Genomic DNA, 24,777 nt, shown 5'->3' with positions numbered 1-24,777 from the left:
TTCAGTATGACTAGCCTTGTACAGAAAATCGAATATAGACCTCACTGAAATATCTTAGTAACTTAAAGAGTTAAGCTTCCACACTGGAAACACTTGAATCAAAATAAAGGACAACTTTTATTACTAGGAAATGTAAGAAGTACAGTTAGCAAAGGAGTTACCATGGTTAGGTTTATTCTCAAAACAAGAAAATTCTCATGATTCTGAAGACTAAGCTAAGAAAAGGATTAGTTCTTTTTAAAAGTAAAAAATACGACATTTTTCTTTTTTGACTACAATTAGCCTCTATCTGATTAAGAGCATCTCTGTATTTTGTTAGCAATGCATTTACCTAATGGCTATAAAGCCAAACACACATCTGGATAATTGAAAATGTCAGCTTCCAATTGGAGACGATGACCCATTGTTGCTTGTTTGTGGCACAGCCTCTAAGCTCCACTTGCTGAATTTGTGGTTAACTTCTGGACCATTTTGGCTGACTGATAATTGTGACACCAAATGACATCCGCTACCACTTGGTAAGTTTTCTAAACCCCCTCTTTCTTTCTCCCCTTAATTCATCTTGCTCCCATTCCTTCCTTGCCTTTATTCTCATGTTCTCTTGCTCACTCTTTTTGGTTTTCTTTCCTTCTTGTAACCTGATGACCAAAACTGGCTTGCCTTCCCGAATGGTGCACTAGCCAAAAAAACAAAACAACCCTGATCTTTCCAGAACTGCAAGAATTGGTGGTTTAAGTGTTTGAATCCTGTTCCCCCAAGAAAACTTTGGCCAGTGGTCATCTTTCAGTACGACGTAGAAATAAACACTGCAAAGTGGAGCACACTCTGGTTAGGCTAACAGCTATGCTTTGTATTTGTGGGGAAAAGACAGAATAGAAGTTTTTTGTAGTTTACCCTCAGGCCACTAAAATACTTTACTTTCTGGAGACCAGATACAATGTGCATATTTAGTCAAATTTTAAAAATCCTTTAAAGTCCTTTACAACAAGGAATTTCACCACTGTGTTCTTTAATCTGACTCATTCACCAGTGACTATTCCCATCTTAGAAGCTTAATGAACATGTGTTCTCATATAAGTGATCTGGAGGAGTTTGTGTAGAAGCTCTGGGGGAGAGGACTACTGTCACTGTACACTTGACTAAGTAATTCATTTTCTCTCTGAAAAATGCACCTGCACAGAGCCATGAGAATGGATAAAACACTTAGGACACAGCTTACCAGATGAGACAAACTGGTGCTGGCAGTCTTTGAGATAGTTGGCATCGTAGCCCGATTGCACTGACATCCAAATCCTCTAAGCAGTAAAGGAGGAACATAAGCTTTTTATTTCCATCAACAGTTAAGCCGATGAGTGATCGTCTCCATTTAACAATGCTTTACATCTTTGGCAACCGTCTAAAAATGGCCTGCCTTTAGATGCTCCGGGCCTCCTGCTTAAAAATGCAGTGCAAACAAAAGCACAATCTTTCATTGCTTTATCGTGTGAATGATCTGAATGATCTGGAGGGGTTTGTTTGGAAGCTCTAGACGGCTGAGAGGACCGCTGTCATAATACTCTTGACTAGGTAATTTTTAGTTTGCTTTGGGCAATGAAAACCTGCAAATGAAGAGCTAGAAGGGGAAAAGATGTGGGTCTTCTAGCTGGGTCTTCTGACTAAGCTAAACTGATAACATGGGAAACAACGGTAGGTAATAGGAATAGCCCAATCAGGCCATCTCTGGAATCTTCACCTCTCCAGGTGAAATATCTGAATTCCTTTAACAGTTCCACAAAGATACTATATTCCAAGTCTGCTGCTCAAGGATACATGATTTAAGTTTCAGCTTTTAGAAGTGAACTTGGCATGACACTTGGGCACATTGGCAGCCAATGCCCCTTGCTTCTCAGGCACCTTTTTTTCTCTGAGGAATCTTCTTTGCCAGGGGGTTCCCCTCAAAATCATACCCCATTCCTCTATTTACTCAGTGCATTGAGTTTAGCCAGCTACTGGGAGAAACACTGTAAATAAAATCACTCATACTTGAAGGATCTAACAGCCCCAGTGTTCCAAGGATATGAACATCTTAAGAGACCCTGAAGGTAAAGGTAAGTGATTTCACTAACTGAAAGGATTTCCAACAGAAGCATCTAGTAAAATAAGGAATTGTGGACGCAGTGGGGAGCCATCTGGTAACAAAGCAAGGAAGCTTTCCTTTTGCTCTAAATTCCAATCAACTGTGCACAAGTAAGAGCATTATTTGCAGCCCTCTTTACACCTCTCATATGCATATTTAAAAGGCATATATAATGCCACTCACAAAACTAAATTGCTGAAGACTATATCTGCCATCTAGTTTTAGGAAAAAATATGCAGACAAATCTTTTAGTTAATCCACTGTTGCAAAAAATTATGGAATTGATGAGTGTAAAAGACGCAAGTACCTATTTGAAACTCACCAGAAACAGATGTCTACCTATGCTTTTCAGTGAAAACGTTATCCCTCTACGCATAGCACTTTCAATTCCATAATTAGATTCAGTTGCATTGTTAATGTACTGTTGACATTAACTTGTATCTCATATACACAAGACTGGGAATACACATATGTTAACTTGAAACAGCTGTTTGCAAAATTACTACAATATGGCCTATACTTCTTTTAACCATTATGTCCTTCCATCCAAACATGATTTGCATCTGTAAGCACTTATTATGTATAAAATTAAAGGAAGATTTATGACATAAAAATGATAAATTTTGATGCTACATTAATATTGCATTTGACAGTTGCATGGTAGAAAAAGAAAGTTAATAGAAATCTTTCTACAGATCAGAAGCTGTGCCTCACTGGTATGCACGCCGGAAGGGGCATCTTCCCACATACCCTAGGGTCCGGGTAGCAGACAACTTTGGGTAAGACCATCTCTACAGTCTGTCTCTTATCTCCTCTGTTCTTGGGAATGGCAGAATCTTTGAAATAGTTATGTGATGCTCCTCACTTTTTCCAACAGCCCCATTTCTGGTTAGCTGATATCTGAAATTCCCCAACTAAAAATGTCTGACTTTGTTCTCAAAACCTCAGTACCCTTGTGAGGGTTTGAGGTATTGGCCCTCATGTTTCATTGAACCTGGGCATGATTTCGTCAGACCCTCTCCAGTTTTGATAAAGGCAGGGAGGCAACTGCTGAGATGAGCAATGCTAGGGGACAGCAAAGAGAAGGCAGGGGCACCTCTGTCTTGCACAGACTGCAAACCTTAAGGCCTGGCACTCAGGTGTCAGCAGCTCTCCCACTGAGTGCGTAACAGTGCCTCCCAGAGCCCAGGCGGACAGCTTCAATGTGTGGCTCACACCTACCCCAGCTACTTCTTCTGGGCCTTACCTTAGTCCAAGGGGTTCCATGGGAACCGACCAACAACTAGAAGGGGTTTAAAAAGCACACACTGTTTATTGGGCTCCCCAAGTGGCTCAGCAGTAAAGAATCCGCCTGCAAGGCAGGAGACACAGGAGACATGGGTTCGATCCCTGGGTTGGGAAGATTCCCTGGATAAGGGAATGGCAATCCATTCCAGTATTCTTGCCTGGAGAATCCCATGAACAGAGGAGCCTGGCGGGCTACAGTCCATGGGGTTACAAAGAGTCGAACTTGACTGACTGACTAATACTTTCAACTTTCAATGCTATTTCTAACATAATGCTTTGTCAAAGCCTCTTGGACGAGTTCTATTTTTGAGGATGATTTCTAACTCCCCAAAAATGGTAGAATTGGGTACTGCATTTATTTTTTCATGTTAGAAAAATTCACTGAATGTCTTTTCTGTGCTAGGCAATTTATTTCTAAACTGAGAATGCAAAGATAAAAATACTAAATGAAAGATGCCAGCTGCAAAAGAACACATATTGTATAACTCCATGTACAGGACATATTCAGGGCAGGTTGATCTATAGATACACAAAGTAGATGAGCAGTTGTCTAAGGCTGGGGTGGAGAAGAAAAAAGGGTGGAGAGTAATCCCTGTATTTCTTTTTAGGGGGACAAAAAATGTTCTAAGGTTAGATTATGGTGATGGTGCAAATAAGTAAATTCACTAAAAACCATTGAATTGCACACTTGAAATGGACACATTTTATGGTATGTAAGCTATATCTCAGGTTTCCTGGGTGGCACTAGTGGTAAAGAATCCACCTGCCAATGCAGGGGACTCTAGAGTAGCAGGTTTGATCCCATGCCCTTGGAGGAGGGCATAGCAACCCACTCCAGTATTCTTGCCTGGAAAATCCCATGGACAGAGGAGCCTGGGGGGCTACAGTCCATAGTGTCAGAGAGACTATGAGTTGCAGAGTCAGACAGGACTGAAATGATTTAGTATGCACACACGAACACATTCAAACTATATCTCAATAAACAGTTAAAAGGAAATAGTAAATAAGCGCAACCAAACAAGCAAAACACTCAGTTCCTTCCTTGTGGAGTTGATATTCCAGTGGGTACAAATTATTAAACAAAGAAAGATAAATGTTGAGATGGGGTGGGGTGTGAAGTCAAGAGCTCTGGGGAAGCACAAAGAAAGGCCACTTTGACCAGTATTTGGGGAATCAGAAGAGGATTTCTAGAGGAGATGACATCTCAGCTGAGAGGCAGTAGCCAGAGAAAGGAGGATGAGAGAGAAATATATGCTGAGCTCCGACTCTGTGTTAGGAATTACGTGGTAGAAACATGAGGAAGAGTTAATCCCAGGCCTTGAGAAGCTCAGGTTAGTGGGGGGAGCATGTAAATAGGACATTATATACAGTTATTATATAATGTGGTAGTGCAATAACAGAGTTGGAATATGGGGGCTGCAGAAGTAACAAAAAGAGGGGAAAATCCACTTGAGGGAGACAGTTCCATTTTGGCCTATTGAACTGTAGAACTGTGATCTTCCAAGTGCCTCTTACACAACCTGACCTCACCCTAGCTTGCTCCTACTCAGTTACTTAGTTCTGTCCGACTCTGTGCAGCCTTATGGACTATAGCCCTCCAGGCTCCTCTGTCTATGGGATTTTTCAGGCAAGAATACTGGAGTGGGTTGCCATTTCTGCCTCCAGGGGATCTTCCCAACCCAGGGGGTTCGAACTCACATCTCCTGTCTCATTCATTGCAAGCCAGTCATTGGTGAAGACAGGATTCAGTTAAGCCACCTGCTCCCTCCCCATCTAGGTCTGCCTTTACCCGTGGGAAAGACCTGCGAGATCAGAGCAGCTTAGGGAAGACATGAGATGGAGGGTCGGGGGGAGGTGAGAGATAGGGCACATCAAGGCATCCCTGACAAAGAGTAATTCCCCTCGGGGAGCCCTAGTGATCCATTTTTATTCTCAACAGAGCTTGGAGCTGCCCAGTTCTCTTTCTTTCTCCAAGCTCACTTTATCACCTTAGTGGAGTCCAAGCTTTGCTAGCATCTTCTGCTGATCGTTTCTGGCAGTTTGGTTGCTTGTCACTTCCCGAGACATCTGCCAGAAACCACCTCTCGCGTGCCCCTCAGGGCTCTGCTTGGCAGACACCTCCAGCCACATTCTCCACGTGTCTGGACGAGCACCTGCCTGAGGCCTCCAGAGATGGAGAACCTGCTATTCTAAAGGTTTTCTACAGTGTATAAATCAAAAATAAGAGGAAAATTTTAAAGAAATGAGTACAATGTCTACATGATATCTGGTACCTCTCAGCTATTTAATTTTGTGTGCAGGTGTATGCACACAAAGACACCTATATTTGCACACATGTGTATTCTTTTCCAGTATGAACTTTTGTTTAAAATAATCCAGAATCCCTGTTTCTGAATCCCTTATTTGACACACATGCTCTGCCCAAACACAAACCAGAGAAGGCTTGATTTTGGCCTCCAAGTTTGTGCTTTCATGTCTGCAGACACAGGATGACAAGTCCGCGCTCAGTGGTAAAGGGAAGGCATTTATTTTCACTGTAATTGATAACAGTTTACTGAAGATGCTGCCCAGGGAGGCTTCCATTGGAAGAGAAATCGACTTTCAGCAACTCAGTACTTCAAAGGCTCATGACGACCCCAGGTAACAGAAAAACACCACTTAGGCTAATTACCCACTTGAGACTGCCCATCCTTCTGGGAAGCGGAAACTCGAGATACAATGTCTGTATCAGCTTCATCTCAGAATCCATAAATAATTCATGGAAGGTTTCCATTTATTGATAGAGTAGGTGGCCAAGAGAGTTCCAGTTGTTTACCAATAACATGGCCCCGGAAACTCCATCCTATTGAAACGATTCCTGTTCTTGGCAGGAGTAATTGTGCTAAGGTTGTATCCACACCCTTTTAAAAACATGCCATTGATTCTGCATAACTAATGTGAACATTGAAATGGGGACTCTTTAGAGACAAGTATGGACAGAGACCAGGTTCTCCCCAGGGGGTATGCACATGTAGTGGAACCTGGTGAACCCACATCTGTGTCATCTGATGACTATACTCATTTTAGGCTACAAAGGCATTGTTTCAATTCCCTTCTGTGTGATTCTTAATTCAGACCAAATTTATCTTATAAGTAGAAGAAGTAGCTGCAAATAATTTCATGCCTTGCCAATGACATGGGCACTGATTTTTAACAAAAGGCTCATAAACTCTTTTTATGATACTGTAAAACTGGTGTGCTCATGCCCATTAAAACATAAGCTTTATGTTACATGTAATTAAGGTGAGGAGGAGAGAGTAAAAGTGTAAGTTTTAAAATGTCTCTTGTATTACATATTAAATTCATGCATAAAATACCGCACACATTCCATTTCAAAGGCAAAGCTGAGGATAAACAGTAGAGTGAACGATCCCATAGGTGAAAACAAAGAAATGAATTGAAAAATGGATTGCTATTTCAAGTTCTCCAGAGGTTATACTATATTGGTGGTTAGAGGTCACTTTCTATTTTTTCTGATTGTAAATAAGAAGATATCATTAAAGGCACATCCAGTTGCTATTTGGTTAGTCTAAGTTATAATTTTTGGTCCAATAAAATTTGAAAATTATTATTTATTTTTTCCTTAGGAATGAAACCCTCCAAGTGACTTGTGTATTAAGAAGATGCTTGAAGAGATGTCCAGGGTCTGTCAAAGACAGCTGGATAGGGTGTTCATAATTTTTATCCATCCCAGAATCCATTGTGGGAAGAGGCTCTCTTCTCTATGTAGCCCCCTTTTCTGACCAAGTCTCATGATGATGGATCTAATGCATAAACATAAGCCATAGTGGTTTCAGTGCTGGCATTTTATACCATCCTCTCATCTCCACACATTGATTGCAAAGGGACGTCAAGAGTTTTGAATCTCAAACCTTCAGCTATTAATGTAAGAAAATCTACAGGAGGCTGAACAACTTCTTATACTGAAGTGGAGATTAGTGTTAACAACATATGCCCATTTTATGTTCATGTTAATTTTTTTCCTAATATTCGAATTAGTAATTTAATTTTAAGAGCAGACAAATTATAAGCCAAATAAAGAATTAAATTATAGACTGTAAATAAAATAAAAATGTTGACCTTGATGCCATAGACTAAGATTTTAATCTATAGATTTTGAACAGATTTTATTATTTAAAAAGATGGAAATACAATTGAATAAAATATGTAAATAAATCACATACCTTCACCATTAAATCACTTAAATGAGCATTAAAAGCTGCATCAAATTGATGTATTTCACCAGCCAACCATAAAAGAAGGAAAATCATTATGAAGCTATTGAGAATCAGTTGAATCCATTTGATACTTATGACACCATGTTGTTTCTGAATCCTGAGGTCCCTATGGTCAACTGTAATCACTTTGGTTTTTAAAAAATCTAAACATTTTAATGATTTTTATAGGAATTACTTTTCCATGTAATAAAAATAATAAGAACCTACACAAACATTTCTTATGAAAATAACTTGATTAGATATATTAAATGTCTCCTCATAACCTAATCTAAAATGCAGTTTTCCCCCAGATATGTTACACAAAGAGTTGGAAAAAAGACTTTGTAAAAAACTAAGTGAAAACAGTTCTTTGCAGAGAGTGCTATTGACTTGGGAGAAAATACCAGTCAGCATAAATCAAATTCAAAACCTGATATACCTAAATATGATGATCCTTTTATAGTGTTTTTTCTAATCATGGCTGCTTTCATTTTGCCCCTACCATTAGCTGGGTTTAAGTAATTATCTTTATTTACACTGCAGAGAGACTTACAAATTGTAAATACCCTCCATAAGATTTAAGAATTCATATTTTGATTGTGTATCGAGTATGTTAAAGCATAGTGGTCCAACATTTAATAGAGCTATAAAACAAATTCTTTATATTTCAATAAACATAAAGAAAACAAATGGAGCATGATTTTTAGGAGAAGACTGTATGGTCTGAATCGGTTAGAAAAAAAATAAGTTCTACAGCTCCCTACACCAAGTGACTGAACCGTGAAAGAAATATGGAAGTTGATAATAGCAGTTACTCCAGCAATAAAAACATGATAAAAGGCTCTTTGACAGTATGAAGGCCTGGAAGCTGTGCCAAATACAAAATCTAGTTTGTAGGGGCTGGCAGTATCCTGCTGTCTTTAGTAGGTCTCTGGGGTTTCCGACAGCTTTTGGTCCATCTCCGTAAGTTGAAGTGATCTATCAAAATGCCTTAGTTTTGAAGAGTAGTCAAAATCATTTCAGCTTTAAATACATATTTTAAAACAACACTACAGCAGTGTTGGCAGAGCAGTTACTCCTTGCTTTGGTCAAAATGGTAGAATCTGCTGTAGTGTAATATCATTTTGTACTTGGATATATATTTTTGAAGTTATCAATGACATTTTGGTCTTTTTTTTATAAGATGAAAATTTGCAGAGAAAACTTTAGATACTGATGATTCTTTCAGTATTTGCTCAAACTAAGGAGCTCACAAAATAAGATTTAGTAAGATCCTCGCCCTGATCATCTCTCTACGTTCTGAACTTATTGCTGTATTAGATACCAGCCACTCCCCTCCACCCTCTCCCACCATGCCAAAGCATTGTGGCTTTGAAAAAACTCTTACTAGGTTACATAATTTTTGACCAGTTTCTGTATTTCTTCTTGGAATCATTCAGTGAGATGAAACTAAAAAAAGAAAGTTCAGGTGCAGAACAGCATTATTTTTTTTTCTCCATAAACATTACCAGAACGATTTCCATCTCAAAAACTGGTGATTTTATCCAATGCTTTCTAAGTGGGAATTGTTCTGTAGGGCCGACTGCAGCACTGAGCCACCTACTTAAAGAGGACTGAATGATCCAATGTAAAGCTGATGGTGAACCTTCTTGTTTGCACATTCCTAGGGGACCCTCTTTGCTTACTTGGATGGCTGGCAAATAGTGTACTGTGCCTTTAAAAACACACACACCCACATATATAATCAACATGGATGCTTGGGAATGCTAATGCAGTTATTCTTGACTTTTAATATTATAAATGTTTTCTTTAGATTGGATGCCAATCAATTCTTGCCAAAAATAATCCACTTAGCTTTAACTTTTACATCAAAAAATTAAAATACCTACTCTATTTTTCTCATCCAAATTATGAACTTGTCAAACACACACAAATACAAATGCACACACAAACACACACCTATCTTCTTAAGGTAATTTTTTTTTTCAATCAAAGAGTTAACTAAAATGATTCTTAGCATTTCGGTTCCTTGCAGACAAAATTTGTCACTGTATTGTATTCAAAAGCTTTGTCATTGTAGAGCAGGGGGTTCATCTGATCAAAATTTATAGAATATTAGGGTTGGAAGGAAGTATATGGTCATATTATTAAACTATACTTTAGTAGTTGAGTCCACAGGATGATATTTTGGTGTATGGTGGTGGTGCTTTAGTCGCTAAGCCGTGTCTGACTCTTGCAACCCCATAGGCTCCTCTGTCCATGGGATTATCCAGGCAAGAATACTGGAGTGGGTTACCATTTCCTTCTTCAGGAGATCTCTTCCACCCAGGAACTGTACCCAGGTCTCCTGCACTGCAGGCAGATTCTCTACCGACAGAGCTACAAGGGAATTCCTATATGGTGTGTACCTTCAGTAAAAAGGAAAATAAAGCATATTCTCCAAACACAGATTATTACTAGTAAGACATTTATTAATTGTATTATTACAATTGTTTCTAAAATCCACTACTCTTTCAATGGTAAAGAGGTAAATGCAAAGCTAACCTCAGTCAGAAGTGTACTGCAGTTAGGTTGGCAGTAAATTATAAGAAATATCCACTGACTATAATCTGTTACAGAGTACGTAATACATTAAAACAGGATAGAGGAGCTACATGAATTGGCAACATTTTATATCATTAAAAAAGCACTATAAACCAAAAAATGATGCTTACACATAGCTGTAGATACTATAAAATATTTCATTTTAAAAGTTAATTCTGTACCGCTCATTTAAAAAATTTATCACCTGTTTTTAGACACAGGTACGTATTGTTTATATCAAGTGATATTTGTGCTTAGATATAATTTAAGACCATTAAATATAAATTTATGTTTACTTTCATATAAAAATATATATAAAAATAGAGTATTTAAAGGAAGTTTATATTCATACTAAGGAACTGATCAATCAAAATAGATTTGTTTTTGGCATAGTATTGGAATTGAGGTATTTGTGCATTTGGTAATTTCAGCTAAGCACTGAATTAGCCCTTTCAGTATTTTTTCCCCAAAAGAAAAATAATCCTTTAAGAGTCACTGTAACTGTGAGATGTTATCTCACAACAAAGCTTTTGCACAATAAAGAAATTTACTATTTTAATATATAGAAGAGAAAGTTTTCAATTACTAGGATTAGATATGTTGCATATATATGCCACAGTTTTATAAAAACTAATTGTATGTCTACTCTAAATTTGGATTAGATACACTCTCTCAGGAAAATCAAAATATGTTTACTAGCAACATAGTAGTATTCGAGAACATATACGAATGCTTTCTGGATATAAATGTCTATGCAGTTGAGAATGCTTAATACTTTGCAAAATATTTACATAAAATATTAACATAATCACAGTATTAAATTATATAGGGCTCTAATAGCAAACAAAAGCTTTTTTCTTAAGTAATAACATCAATAAAATATAATACAGTAACCCATAAGGAACTATATCTTGTTTTTCTCACTTTAATATTACATACTTAATCAACTCAGACTTCAGTTACCCATCCAAGTTCACCGACAGGCTAGGAGGGAATGTATATGAAAAGTAGAAAGAGTGCAAAGTTAAATATATTGGTGTTTTAACTCTAAAATATTATATTTCCTATTTCTTTCATAGAATCTCTTAGAATTCCCTGGAGGAACATTCCTGTTCTTTTCCTTTCAGTGAAAGGATTTAAAAATCTAGGAAGAAACTGTTTTCATAAGCATTAGATTCACAAAGCCTAAACCCTCATCAATGTCAAGTTTTCTCCTGGTAAAGGCAAGCACAGCACAATCCCCACTGGCAGGTGGAATGTAATTCCTCAAACCCTTTTCAATTTTAAGGTACCAATAAAGATGATAACACAACACTCAAGAACATGATCTTTTCCCCCCACTTATCAAATGTCTATATTTCTCTTTATTATCACACTGCAATACCGGCCCACAGGGGATCTAGTTTATGATTATATTTCAGGTCACCTTTTTCTAGTTCTGTCTTTCATCTTGAAACCAACTGATTTCCAAGAGCACATTCTGATTTTATAAAGCTGTAGAAAAAAGTGTAATGACTTTTTTTTTTAGCTAAATGTGCATCAGTGTATATGTGTGTGCCTGTGTGCCTGAGTGTGTGTGGTAGAACCAAAATATAGCTGATGACCAGGATTTGGCTCTTAGACCATTGTCCAGGGGAGTGGCTTGTATCCAATTCCAAGTTCAGTCCTTCTGCAGGGCCTCCACAGTTCTTTCACTGGCACATATCCTGCTGAGAAGGATTTCGGAGCAAACCTGATTAATTGGACCTCTGACATGAAATGGTGATTGAACATTTGTCATAGAGTCTTGTCGTCTTTGTCGTAATTTGCTTTGATTGCTGAAATATTTTCCCACAGTATGATTTCTTGATTGTTTCATTTTAAGAAAGTGATCCTCTTTGGATAACTTTGATTTTACCACCTGCAAATAAAAGAAAAAAAGTAGTGAAGCAAAATCAAGGACATTTGAATCCAAACTACCGTACAATTGCACTCATCTCACACACTAGTAGAGTAATGCTCAAAATTCTCCAAGCCAGGCTTCAGCAATACGTGAACCGTGAACTTCCTGATGTTCAAGCTCGTTTTAGGAAAGGCAGAGGAACCAGAGATCAAACTGCCAACATCTGCTGGATCATGGAGAAAGCAAGAGAGTTGCAGAAAAACATCTATTTCTGCTTTATTGACTATGCCAAAGCCTTTGACTGTGTGGGTCACAATCAACTGTGGAAAATTCTGAAAGAGAGGGGAATACCAGACCACTTCACCTGCCTCTTGAGAAACCTGTATGTAGGTCAGGAAGCAACAGTTAGAACTGGACATGGAACCACAGACTGATTCCAAATAGGAAAAGGAGTACGTCAAGGCTGTATATTGTCACCCTGCTTATTTAACTTATATGCAGTAGTACATCATGAGAAATGCTGGGCTGGATGAAGCACAAGCTGGAATCAAGATTGCCGGGAGAAATATCAGCAACCTCAGATATGTAGATGACACATCCTTATGGCAGAAAGTGAAGAAGAACTAAAAACCTCTTGATGAAAGTGAAAGTGAAGAGTGAAAAAGTTGGCTTAAAGCTCAACATTCAGAAAACTAAAATCATAGCATCCAGTCCCATCACTTCATGGCAAATAGATGGGGAAACACTGGCTGACTTTATTTATTTGGGCTCCAAAATCACTGCAGATGGTGACTATAGACATAAAATTAAAAGATGCTTACTTCTTGGAAGGAAAGTTATGACCAACCTAGATAGCATATTCAAAAGCAGAGACATTACTTTGCCGACAAAGGTCTGTCTAGTCAAGCCCATGGTTTTTCCAGTAGTCATGTATAGATGTGAGAGTTGGACTATGAAGAAAGCTGAGTGCCAAAGAATTGATGCTTTTGAACTGTGGTGTTGGAGAAGACTCTTGAGAGTCCCTTGGACTGCAAGGAGATCCAACCAGTCCATCCTAAAGGAGATCAGTCCTGGGTGTTCATTGGAAGGACTGATGTTGAAGCTGAAACTCCAATAATTTGGCCAGCTGATATGAAGACCTGATTCATTTGAAAAGACCCTAATGCTGGGGAAAATTGAGGGCAGGAGGAAAAGGGGACGACAGAGGATGAGATGGTTGGATGGCATCACCGACTCAATGGAGATAAGTTTGGGTAAACTCCAGGAGTTGGTGATGGACAGGGAGACCTGGCATGCTGCGGTCCATGGGGTCGCAAAGAATTGGACACGACTGAGTGACTGAACTGAACTGAACTGAAGAGCAGGATAACTAATTCACAAAGTTGAACAGCATCTCTATACACAGATGTTGCCCAAATGGCATGAGTATGACTGACATGATTAAGAATCAGTGTAAATTATCTTTCAAAAGGAAAAAGGTTGAAATGAAAATTTATGCTGCTTTTCTTACCTCAGGGCAGCTGTCTCCAAGGCAAGTAAGGAGTCTCAGATGGTGTCTTTACCACACTGCTGTGAGTGTGTGTGTGTGCACATGTTAGTGTATTTAGGTTCAGTTCAGTTCAGTCGCTCTTTGCGACCCCATGAATCACAGCACGCCAGGCCTCCCTGTCCATCACCAACTCCCGGAGTTCACTTAGACTCATATCCATCGAGTCAGTGATGCCATCCAGCCGTCTCATCCTCTGTTGTCCCCTTCTCCTCCTGCCCCCAATCCCTCCCAGGATCAGAGTGTGTTAACAAATAGAAGACACTGGCATCTTGCTGAGTCACTGATTCAAATGTGGTACTCTAAACCTATCATGGCATCCTTTTAGAGAATGATAACTAATGATAACTAAAATGACTTTCAAAGGAAAGAGAAAATTTTTTTGCACCTCATACCCACAAACTGACACTGTTACAGTCAGCAGTTTCACTTCTCTGGGAAAGAGGTAAGTTATGGAACCTGAAGGAGCTGCCTAAGTTCTATTACGCTAATAGTTTTATAAATGTTTGTACATATGTAGATATATTTTTATCTTGAAACTATAAACATTTATAAAGCATAAAAGAGTATCTAATAAAAAAAAGTTTCCTTCCCATCTCTGCTCCTTATCTCCAGTCACTCAATTCCCTCCCCAGAGGCAATGTATATTTTAGTTTTTTTTTCCATTCTCTTCACAGATATTTTAGGAATATCAATACACACACATACAAACAAAAAGGCCATATATACTGTCTATTTGTACAATGTATAAAACACAGCTCTGGGGAAATCCTATCATTGTCAGCTTTAATCACTGTGTTAATATACCACAGGGTGTTAGCAACAAAAGTCAGAGAAAATGAGGTGGGGACCAAGAGAGACTGGGGTGGGGGGAGGGTTGAGAAGTAGGGAAAAGAGAAAATATTGGCAAAAATGTTTTGAATGTGTTTGCAGATGAACAGCAAATCTTTTAATTTCATCATACTAATGCAATTGTAAGACATTACTTTCAGTCAGTATGGACATATTATTTATTTATTACTAATGCCAACAAGGAGAAGGCAATGGCAACCCACTCCAGTACTCTTGTCTGGAAAATCCCACGGACAGAGGAGCCTGGTAGGCTGCAGTCCATGGGGTCGCTAAGAGTCAGACACGATTGAGCGACTTCACTTTCACTTTCATGCATTGGAGAAGGCAATGGCAACCCACTCCAGTGTTCTTGCCTGGAGAACCCCAGGGATGGGGGAGCCTGGTGGGCTGCTGTCTATGGGGTTGCACAGAGTTGGACATGACTGAAGTGACTTAGCAGCAGCAATGCCAACAAAGGTCCATCTAGTCAAGGCTATGGTTTTTCCAGTAGTCATGTATGGATGTGAGAGTTGGACTGTGAAGAAGGCTGAGCGCCGAAGAATTGATGCTTTTGAACTGTGGTGCCGGAGAAGACTCTTGAGAGTCCCTTGGACTGCAAGGAGATCTAACCAGTTCATCCTAAAGGAGACCAGTCCTGAGTGTTCATTGGAAGGAATGATGCTGAGGCTGAAACTCCAATACGTTGGCCACCTCTTGCAAAGAGTTGACTCATTGGAAAAGACTGATGCTGGGAAGGATTGAGGGCAGGAAGAGAAGGGGATAACAGAGGATGAGATGGCTGGATGGCATCACCAACTTGATGCACATGAGTTTGGGTGAACTCCGGGAGTTGGTGATGGACAGGGAGGCCTGGCGTGCTGCGATTCATGCGGTCACAAAGAGCTGGACACGACTGAGCAACTGAACTGAACTGAATTGAAGTGAATGATTAATGAAAGCAACAGTAGCTCAAAACAACAACAACAACAACAACAACAACAACACTAGCTCATATGGGTTTTAAAAATTCTTTTGAAGGCTATGTAATGATTTAGGTACATATTTTTTGATAAAAGAATGCAGTGAACACAGTTCCAACAATAAAGAATATGTGAAAAAAGTAGCATTTTATTTGGAAGGTAAGTCTTTTTTTGTTAAGTTGTGAGTGAGCAGAATCCATTTCAGAAGAGTTGTGTGAATAGAAAGCCTGTAATGATCTGTACAAAAAGGTTAAGGGCAGTCATTTTTGGGTGGAGGAATGACAGGCAGTTTAAAATGTATTATTTGTAACTTTTTGGCCCTTACTTTTTAATTTTACTATAATAAATGTGCATCACTTTATAATCATACAAACACTAAGCTATTCCCATTTTGAAGAAAAATATAACAGCAATATGTTTTAAAGCCAATTATATCCTGCTAAATCCAAAGAAATGAATTGTTTTTCTGTAACTATGGGAGGTTTGGCTTTTTGTGATCAGGCCCCTCAGATGAAGTGATGCTTAAGAAGTTCAGTGAAGTCAGTGGGTTGTGGTGAGGAATCCTTCTGGATCATAATTTACAGCTCGATCTGCAGTTAACCACTGATTAGTATTCCAGGTCCCAAAGTTGTATATTTCTATTATGGGTCACCTTCCACCTCTGGTTATATGATAACAATAAATATGATAGGCTGGGGAGGTGCACCAATGTTTTCCTGAAGGTTTTGTCCATTTTGGAGGCGGTTTGTATTCATCTATAGCAAGATTAGTGAACATTCTTAAGAAAGTTGACTTAAGGAAACACTTAAGCATAAATAATGTAGTCAACCCTGAAAAAATATTATTCCCATGTTCTGAAGCCAAAATAAGGTTAATTTTGTTCATATAATGTTATCTTAAGTTCTGGCTTTTGCAACTGCCTGATGATCTGCATGCTAATTACAATGAAAAATAAAAGGAGATTCATCCCAATGCAAAAAGATTCTATTCCTTAAAAATTATTTTAATGTTTTCTGTGATTTCAGGGTTGCATTTGATGTTGCATTAGAAATGTTGGATAATACTAGTTTAGATGTTTACAGCAATTTTGAACACGATTCATAAAAGGGATATACAAAAATATCTATTTCCAGTGTATTAGTATACACTTGGGAGTAGTGCCAGTCTTTTGCCAGATCACATGATATAGTTTTATTTTTGATAAAATAGTTCTATTTTTAAATCACTAAGATGATCTCTGAGAATTGAAGATGGAATGATGGGGATCTGCCCCCCCTCCCCCACCTGCCAACTCTGCACCTTCTGAGGGCCAGTCTAATGCCTCCTACAGTACCAAGGCTTCTATTATGGTATATAAGACTGATTCCTACCCATGATGCCAGGGATTGACCCAATACTTAATTCAGTTGGTTTTCTTTGAATACTATTTTTCAAGAAATAATCAAAGATAATACATTTCCCAGTTCCTTTTGTTAAGCCAGTATTACTCTGATGAATCCTAAAAGCAGACAAACCTACAGAGAAAGAACTATTTCAATTTTGATTTGTCAAAATGCAGACATAAAAAAATCCTCCCAAAATGCTACTGTAGATTTACTCTCATATCATTTAAAAAAATCTATCATTACTATGTGTTGTATCACTCTGTCTCTCTCTTTAGTCGCTAAGTCGTGTCCGACTCCTGGAACCCCATGGACTGTAGCCTGCCAGGCTCCTCTGTCCTTGGGATTTGCTAGCATATACAATTTATTTCAGGAATGTTAAGCTTCAATATTATGAAATATTTTGTCATAGAAGGTTACTGAAGAATTATTTGTAGCTATGAATCGCAGCACGCCAGGCCTCCCTCTCCATCACCAACTCCCGGAGTTCACTCAAACTCACGTCCATTGAGTCAGTGATGCCACCCAGCCATCTCATCCTCTGTCATCCCCTTTTCCTCCTGCCCCCAATCCCTCCCAGCATCAGAGTCTTTTCCAATGAGTCAACTCTTCACATGAGGTGGCCAAAGTACTGGAGTTTCAGCTTTAGCATCGTTCCTTCCAAAGAACACCCAGGGCTGATCTCCACGGGTCGCAAAGAGTTGGACACGACTGAGCGACTGAACTGAACTGATATGATGTTTGCCTGAAAACTCAAAGGAACCTACTGTAAAATAATGAAATATTTTGAAGTTAATATTTAAAAATTAAATAGTTCTTCTATAATCTATCAACAACTAATAAGAAATAGAGAAAAGATTTCATTACAATATTAAAACAACTTCATCAAAGTTGATGATGATCTATAGGGCATAGGTGAAGAATGCATCAAAAATTTAATGAAACATAAAAGAAAACATGAATAATATAAAGATATAACACGTCAAATCTTTCCAAGTTAATTAAAGTGCTATTCCAATTTTAATCACAGCAGGATTGGCGGATACATGATAAAGGAATTCTAAAACAGATCTCAGAAAATAAATGTAGGAAAATGGCCAAGATCATTTGGGAAGGAAAAAGGAAGCAGTGATGAGAGGAGATTTCAATACCAGATATTCATTCATCAAAGGGACTTGAGTTTAGCTTCAATCTACCACAGATGCAATCTGCTGGCTGTGTAAGCCAAGTATGGGCTTCCCAGGTGGCTCAGTGGTAAAGAATCTGCCTGCCATGCAGGAGATATGGTTCGATCCCTGGGTCAGGAAGATCCCCTGGAGTAGGAACTGGCAATACACTCCACCAGAATTCTTGCCTGGGAAATCCCACAGACAGAGGAGCCTGGAGGGCTACAGTCCACAGGACTGCAAATAAGTCAGACGTGACTGAGCAACTAAGCAAGCATAAGCCAAGTAGAAGTAAAATTCAACACTGAGAAAAAATAGGAATTTTCACACTGCAAAGTAAAATGTATTTTATAAACTCCCTGTTCCCTAAAAATTTTCATGGAAAAATAAGGCAATTCTAAATAGAACCCAATGTCATATAAATCTAATGACCATAAATGTTGACAGCCAAGTAGTTTTAATTACATGGAATTAAAATCAAGTGTGTGTGTTTAAAATGGAGCTATGTACCAAATTTCCCTGGTGGTTCAGCTGGTAAAGAATCTGCCTGCAATGTGGGAGGCCTGGGTTCGATTCCTGGGTTGGGAAGATCCCCTGGAGAATAGAAAGGCTACCCACTCCAGTATTCTGGCCTGGAGAATTCCATGGACGGTATAGCCCATGAAGTCGCAAAGAGCTGAACACGACTGAGTGACTTTCACTTCACTTGATGTACCAAACTGCAAATAGGATCTCTAGTGGAGAAGGGAGTGAAAATTCAGGGGGTGTGTGTAGTACAAAAACCAAAGAATTTATGTTTTTATTATATATACCTCAAGAATTTTTAGAATTAGCAAGAATTCATGTAATCATTTTAAAAGAGAAAAGCAATAGAAGATGATGCTGTATATTATAAAATCAAAACATGATTTATTTTTGCCATATAATACCCATCTTTCAAACTTCGGAGTTCTCTCTCTTAAGAAACAAACACGTGGAGTAACTCAGATATGGTCCCTGTCCTCACGGGGACTGCATAAAGACACATGTCTAAGATACTTGAAGTAAAAACAAGAATGAAATGACTTCAGAGACATTGTCTGAGACTAGATCCCCAAGGTCAGGTACTCTGTTGTTTCTATATAATAAGTAGTTCCTTAGTAAATATTAATACATTAAGGAGACAGGGCTAATTCATGATGGCCATGATATCTGTCCACACAGCTATTATTTCTTTGTAAAATCTGGTGTCTGGCATTGCCATCAAACTGCTATCTCTGAGTTTCAAAATATTACTGTATTTTACCCACTCATGGACTCTAAAGTGGAAGAAAAGGAGTTAGCTATATTTTTAAGTCTTGGAAATACTATGCAAGTGACTGACGTTTGATTTCTGTAAAGAGTGAATTGTTTCTTTCCTTTGATCTCATGTGTGGAAATATGTCCATGTGAGTCCTTCCAAAATCAGAGGACCGGTTGGGATTACTAAATTCCAAACAGAGCGGTAACTGGAATGTGGCTTTGAAAGAGAGGTGTTAGCAATACAAATGTTAGGCTTATCTCTGGGGAATAATAATAGTAAACAACAAAATGAGCTCTTAGAAAACAAAGGCGAAAAATTTAGGCCTTGAACCAGAGACAAAGGATTCTAGATATTTGTGTAGAGTGGTCACCTCAATCAGAGACAAACATGAATGGCTTGATGCTTCCAAATGCTTCTCTAAATCTGCATGCACAGGATGTGACAACTGAGATACTGACACGTCTACCTAGAAGAAAAATGAACTGCTACATATGGTTAATAACACATGACCAGGTGACTGGGCAAATGTTTACATTACCTGTGAGCGTTAGATGACGTTTTTTGTTTGTTGCTTGCTTTTTGTGTGCTTTTTTTTAGCCAGTTTAAAATAATCCAAAGAAGCTCCTTGTCTTTAGTTTTGTTTTTGTTATTTTCTTTTTGTGACTTTGCTGTGTCAAATTATATTTAAAATTAGACAGAGAAAGTGAAGGACAATGGGTTTCTATGAAGTGTGTTAGGTCAGCATTGTCCCATAATCACAAGTATAAGTGTAATAATAAAAATTATTTTTGTCTCAGCAATATTCAAATTTAGATTAAGTTACAAGTAGGAATAGATTTTCAAGTAAAGATTATAGTGTTTCAGAACTGTAATAGATTTTTAATATAGTTTCTATGGAAACTTGGAAAGGGGTAATTTTGGAGCTGGAATCAAGGGCTGTAATGATAAGATATAGGATATGTAGACGATTACATTTCTTTGTGACTCAGTGTAACAAAAATTCTGTGCTTTGGTGTGTGAAAGCAACTTTTACTTTCTCTTAGGCTTCTTATATGTTAAGAGATCTCCCAACTTATGATTGTAGATCTTTCCACATCCATCCATAATTAAGGACTTGGGCACACAGACATTTTAGAAGGCATACAAATGGCCACAATTCTACTTGATTGGCTTGGGTCAATGGCTATTGTAAAGACTTCCTAAACATGAAAAATTGTTATAAATTACACAACAGAACTACATGGCAACTTTTACTATTAAATTCATATAATGTCAACACTCAAAATTGATTTCACATAGTCATCAGAATGAATGTATTACCATGTCAATTAATTGCTGCATCTAAGTTAGAAGTTAGAAGTTAGCAGTTAGAAGTTAAGTCGCTCAGTTGTGTCCGGCTCTTTGCGACCCCATGGACTGTAGCCCACCAGGCTCCTGCGTCCGTGGGATTCTCCAGGCAAGAATACTGGAGTGGGTTGCTATTTCCTGCTGCATCTAAAATAACTATGAATTTTCAAAAAACTGATGTACAAAGGGAAATCTTGGTGAACTGGAAAAGTGTCAGGCAGATTACAAGTAAATACCTTTTCTAAAACCGATCTTGACTTGAATAATACCCAAGGAACTTCTGACATGGTTTCAGATCCACAGAACAAAATAGAAAACAATTTTCAGTGATGCAAGTGTTCCAAAATTTCTAGACCAGATTAGGGAGGATGTTCTGATTACAAACGTGTTTCACAATCATGCCTGGGGTCTGAGGAATGAAGGTAATGGTTTTCTAAGGTGGGAAAACACGAGCTTGACCAGACAAAACCAGCTAACATAGTCTTTGAAGATAAATGGATACTACTGAGGTACTTTTTATTTGGCATAGTCATTCTGAAGACAGGACATTCAATTCACAATCCAGTCGCGAAATTTATGATCAGCTGAAAAAAATAGCTTAAGAATTCACAGAAAGAGAATAAAAATAAAGTGACAAACAATAGCTAGAAGCCAGTCCTTAAAATTCCATTTCAGGAAATCATGCAATTTTTACAGATAATAAGGAGTTCTTTCACGTACCTCCCCCACTCCCAATATTTAATTATAGCCACATGTAATAAGCTATGTTTTGAGTGAAAGGAGTCCAACTTCTGAATGGGTCAAAGATGCTGAGGATTAGAGGGCAAGACTAAAGTTTTCTTTAGGAATGAGGTTTTTCTTTCTTTTCTTTTCTTTTTTTTTCCTGGTGTTTCTAGATACACAGTGTCTCTGTCTTCCAACCTACCTCCAAATTGTCAACCCTTCTTGCACTGAGAACTGAGCCTCTTTAATTCCTGCCCCAGTCAGAACTCAGTTCCTGACTCTGGAAACAAATTCTCCTCTGACGTGGAAAGATTCATTAGGAGTTACAGACCTACAGTAGTTTACCAATTTCAAGTTAAACTGTCGGTTCTATCTTGCACTTCTACACAGTTCCCCAGAGACTAACGCCTTGTCTTAAACTCAGTTTCCAAAGTGGCTGAATAGTCATGTCACTGAATTCTTGATACTGTTGGAATGACCTTTGTTAGTCAAATTGATTTCAAACACTATTTAGATGGACTTGTGTCCTGAAATCTATTTCGATCTTAACTCACCAGTATTTGTTTCCCTACACCTCTCCTGAACTTAGAATTTTTATTTAAGAATATGGCACTATTGGGAGTTCCCTGGTGGCCTAGTGGTTAGATTCTGCACTGTCACTGCCATGGGTTTAATCCCTGGTCAGGTAGCTGAGATCTCACAGTGGTGCAGCACAGCCTGTACATATCGTTGTTTAGTTGCTAAGTCTTGTAAGCCTTTTTTGGATCCCAGGGACTGTAGCCCGCCAGGCCCTGGGTCCATGGGATTTTCCAGGCAAGAAGTGCTGGAGAGTGTTGCCATTTCCTTCTCCAGGGGATCTTCTCAACCCAGAGATTGAACTGGAGTCTCCTGCATCAGCAGGGAGGTTATCACCGAACCACCAGGGAAGCCCTAGTCTACATATACATACGGCATGCAAATGTTATCAGGACTTGCCAGGTGGCACATTGGTAAAGAGATGCAAGAGACATAGTTTTGATCACTGGGTCAGGAAGATCCCCTGGAGGGCATGGCAACCCACTCCAGTATTCCTGCCTGGAAAATTCCACGGTCAGAGGGACCTGGTGGATTACAGTCCACGGAGTCACAAACAGTCGGACACAACTAAGTGAGCACTCGCGCACAAAATATTATCTAGAAACAATTTGTGTGGACAAACACTTTCCACTATTGGAGTCCCTGGAAGGATTTGCCTAGCAGTATTCTGGAGTTTTTAACAGAGATCTTCTTTTAGGCCATTTCATTTCTCATCAGAAGAGATCTCCAGCCTCCTGTCTGAGTTGACATGCGATTGATTGCTGGTATTTAGGGGGCTTTGGGACTTTAAGAACTCTACTTTTCAGAAGCCAGTCTCAACATTTGGCTTTCTGATTTCAGCCTCTAGATTAGTTTGCTTTTTGCTATACCTGTGTTTCTGAGTCTAGACTCTCTGCTGTTCAGTTTTAAAGGAAATCACATGTGTATGGGTGTAGGTTCTTGGCTGCATGGATTGGGGTGAGGGACTCAGTGTCCATCAGATTTGCACAGACTGTCAACCAATTGTTTTCCGATGTGTGCTGCAGCCCTGCCTTCCTCAGCACCTGGCTCCTTCAGGTCTGAACCATACAGAGGATCCATGAGTCAAGCCTGCCCATGGGTGTTTCTCTTCTGTAGGTACTTTATTGTTTTTAGGGAAAATATAAACTTTTGCTTTTTTAAACTATGAAACAGTTTTTAAATGTTTAATATTTTAAAGTTTTTATTGAAATAGAGTTGATTTACAATGTTGTGTTAGTTTCAGATATACAGAAAAGTGATTTAGTTATGCATATATATATATACACACATACACACACACACATATATATTGTTTTTCAGATTCTTTTCCATTGTAAGTTATTACAAGATATTGAGTATAGTTCCCTGTGCTGTACAGTAGGTCCTTATTAGGCATTTTACACTATAGTTTCTCTTGCAAGCTAAGTCAAACTTCTTAGAATGAATTAAGATTTCTTTTCTGTTATGAATTATTTCTTATTCTGTCTTTTTTTGGGTGATGGTGGTGGTGGAGATTTATGTCTTTAAAACCTTTTTTGTGGAGTTTCAAGTGGAAGAGAAGACAAATGCTTGTGGTCAATCTGCCACATTTAATCTGTACTCCAAGAGTGATTTTAGACCTTATTCTCTATGCTAGGTTTCCCAAAATATGTTTACTGAGGTGTTAATAGTTATTATTAAAAAAAGAAAAGTGGTCTGTGGTCAACATTTTGGGAAAAACTGGGTCAAACTAAGCTAAACAGTTTCTTTGCTGGTAAGGGCTATTGGGATCATTTAATATACTAATATTATTTAAGAATCCTTAAAGTGGTAGTATTTCCCAAACCGCAGATCTTGCTTTCACAGGCTAGAGCACTAAGACCTAAAGTAAGAAAAGTGCTAATCAAAGCAGTCCAAAGTCCATCTCAGCTTGGCACTTAAAGGTTGGTAGTTAAACCTCCAGAAATGAGTGTTCACTGCATAGAACATGAAATGAAATAGTGATGGGTCAGCATCTCTTCCTAAGGCCTACCAACATTCCACACTCCAAGACTGCAGAGGCAGGGCTGGATAGCTGCCTCCTGGGTTATCATACTAGTGCAACATAGAGTGACTGACACTTTTCTGTGTTTATCCTCCATTTGATTATCCTTCTTCAGAGAGACACCCTGATGTTATTGGTGTTACCACCATTCAATATAGGATGCTCCCTATGGAAGACCATTTTGTACCAAGCTATCTCAGGAAAGGCTGAGCTCCATTATGGCTAATGAGCTCATTCTCACCATGTACCAATCTTTAATCGACCACTAGAAAAAGCTAGAATTCACTTGCAGATGAACTTGAATATCAATTATTTTAAGGAGAAAGAACTCTCTAGAATTATGTTCTTAAAAAAAAAAAAGGTGTAGGAATGGTAGATAGTGAAAGCTTCTTTGACTTGTCTTTACCTTTAGAGATACTGAAAGATTTTACATGATACTGTTCAATTGGGAGTGTAGAAACGTAACACTTGGTGGGGGCAGGAAAGATGTATTCAAGTAGTTGAAAGTGAAGGTTCCAAGAGCAAGATATTGTAATAGTCTGGGACAAATGAAAGATAGGGAAGAAGACCTTCCATATCCCTTGTTTACTGACCAGCTTTTTACCAACTATTTATCACGGTCTTTAACCTGGTCCTCTCCCACATTATCAGTGGCCTTCCTCCAATAATCCCACCTTTTCCTGTAGTCTTTTTTTTTTTTTTTCATTTCTTTGTTTCTTTCTTTCTCTCTCTCTTTTTTTTTTTTTTTTTGCCATGCTGCACACCATATGGGATCTTAGTTCCCTGCTGGCCCGGAA

At 38.5% G+C, this 24,777-nt stretch overlaps 1 protein-coding gene across 1 annotated transcript in view; it reads right to left on the bottom strand.

Moving 5' to 3' along the window:
* Positions 1 to 11,669: 11,669 nt before the first annotated feature.
* The window catches only part of CPED1 (cadherin like and PC-esterase domain containing 1), a 324,989-nt gene continuing 311,881 nt past the window's right edge, over positions 11,670 to 24,777 (bottom strand). The window contains exon 22 of the mRNA XM_052638461.1: positions 11,670 to 12,142. Within this exon, the coding sequence (XP_052494421.1) occupies positions 11,903 to 12,142 (240 nt within the window). The 3' untranslated portion in view covers positions 11,670 to 11,902. The remainder of the gene's footprint in view (positions 12,143 to 24,777) is intronic.

This window comes from Budorcas taxicolor, chromosome 4, assembly GCF_023091745.1.
Source record: "Budorcas taxicolor isolate Tak-1 chromosome 4, Takin1.1, whole genome shotgun sequence".
NCBI classification, from domain to species: Eukaryota; Metazoa; Chordata; class Mammalia; order Artiodactyla; family Bovidae; genus Budorcas; species Budorcas taxicolor.
Note: the sequence above shows the minus strand (reverse complement) of the source record. Positions and strands in the feature narration are given on the sequence as shown.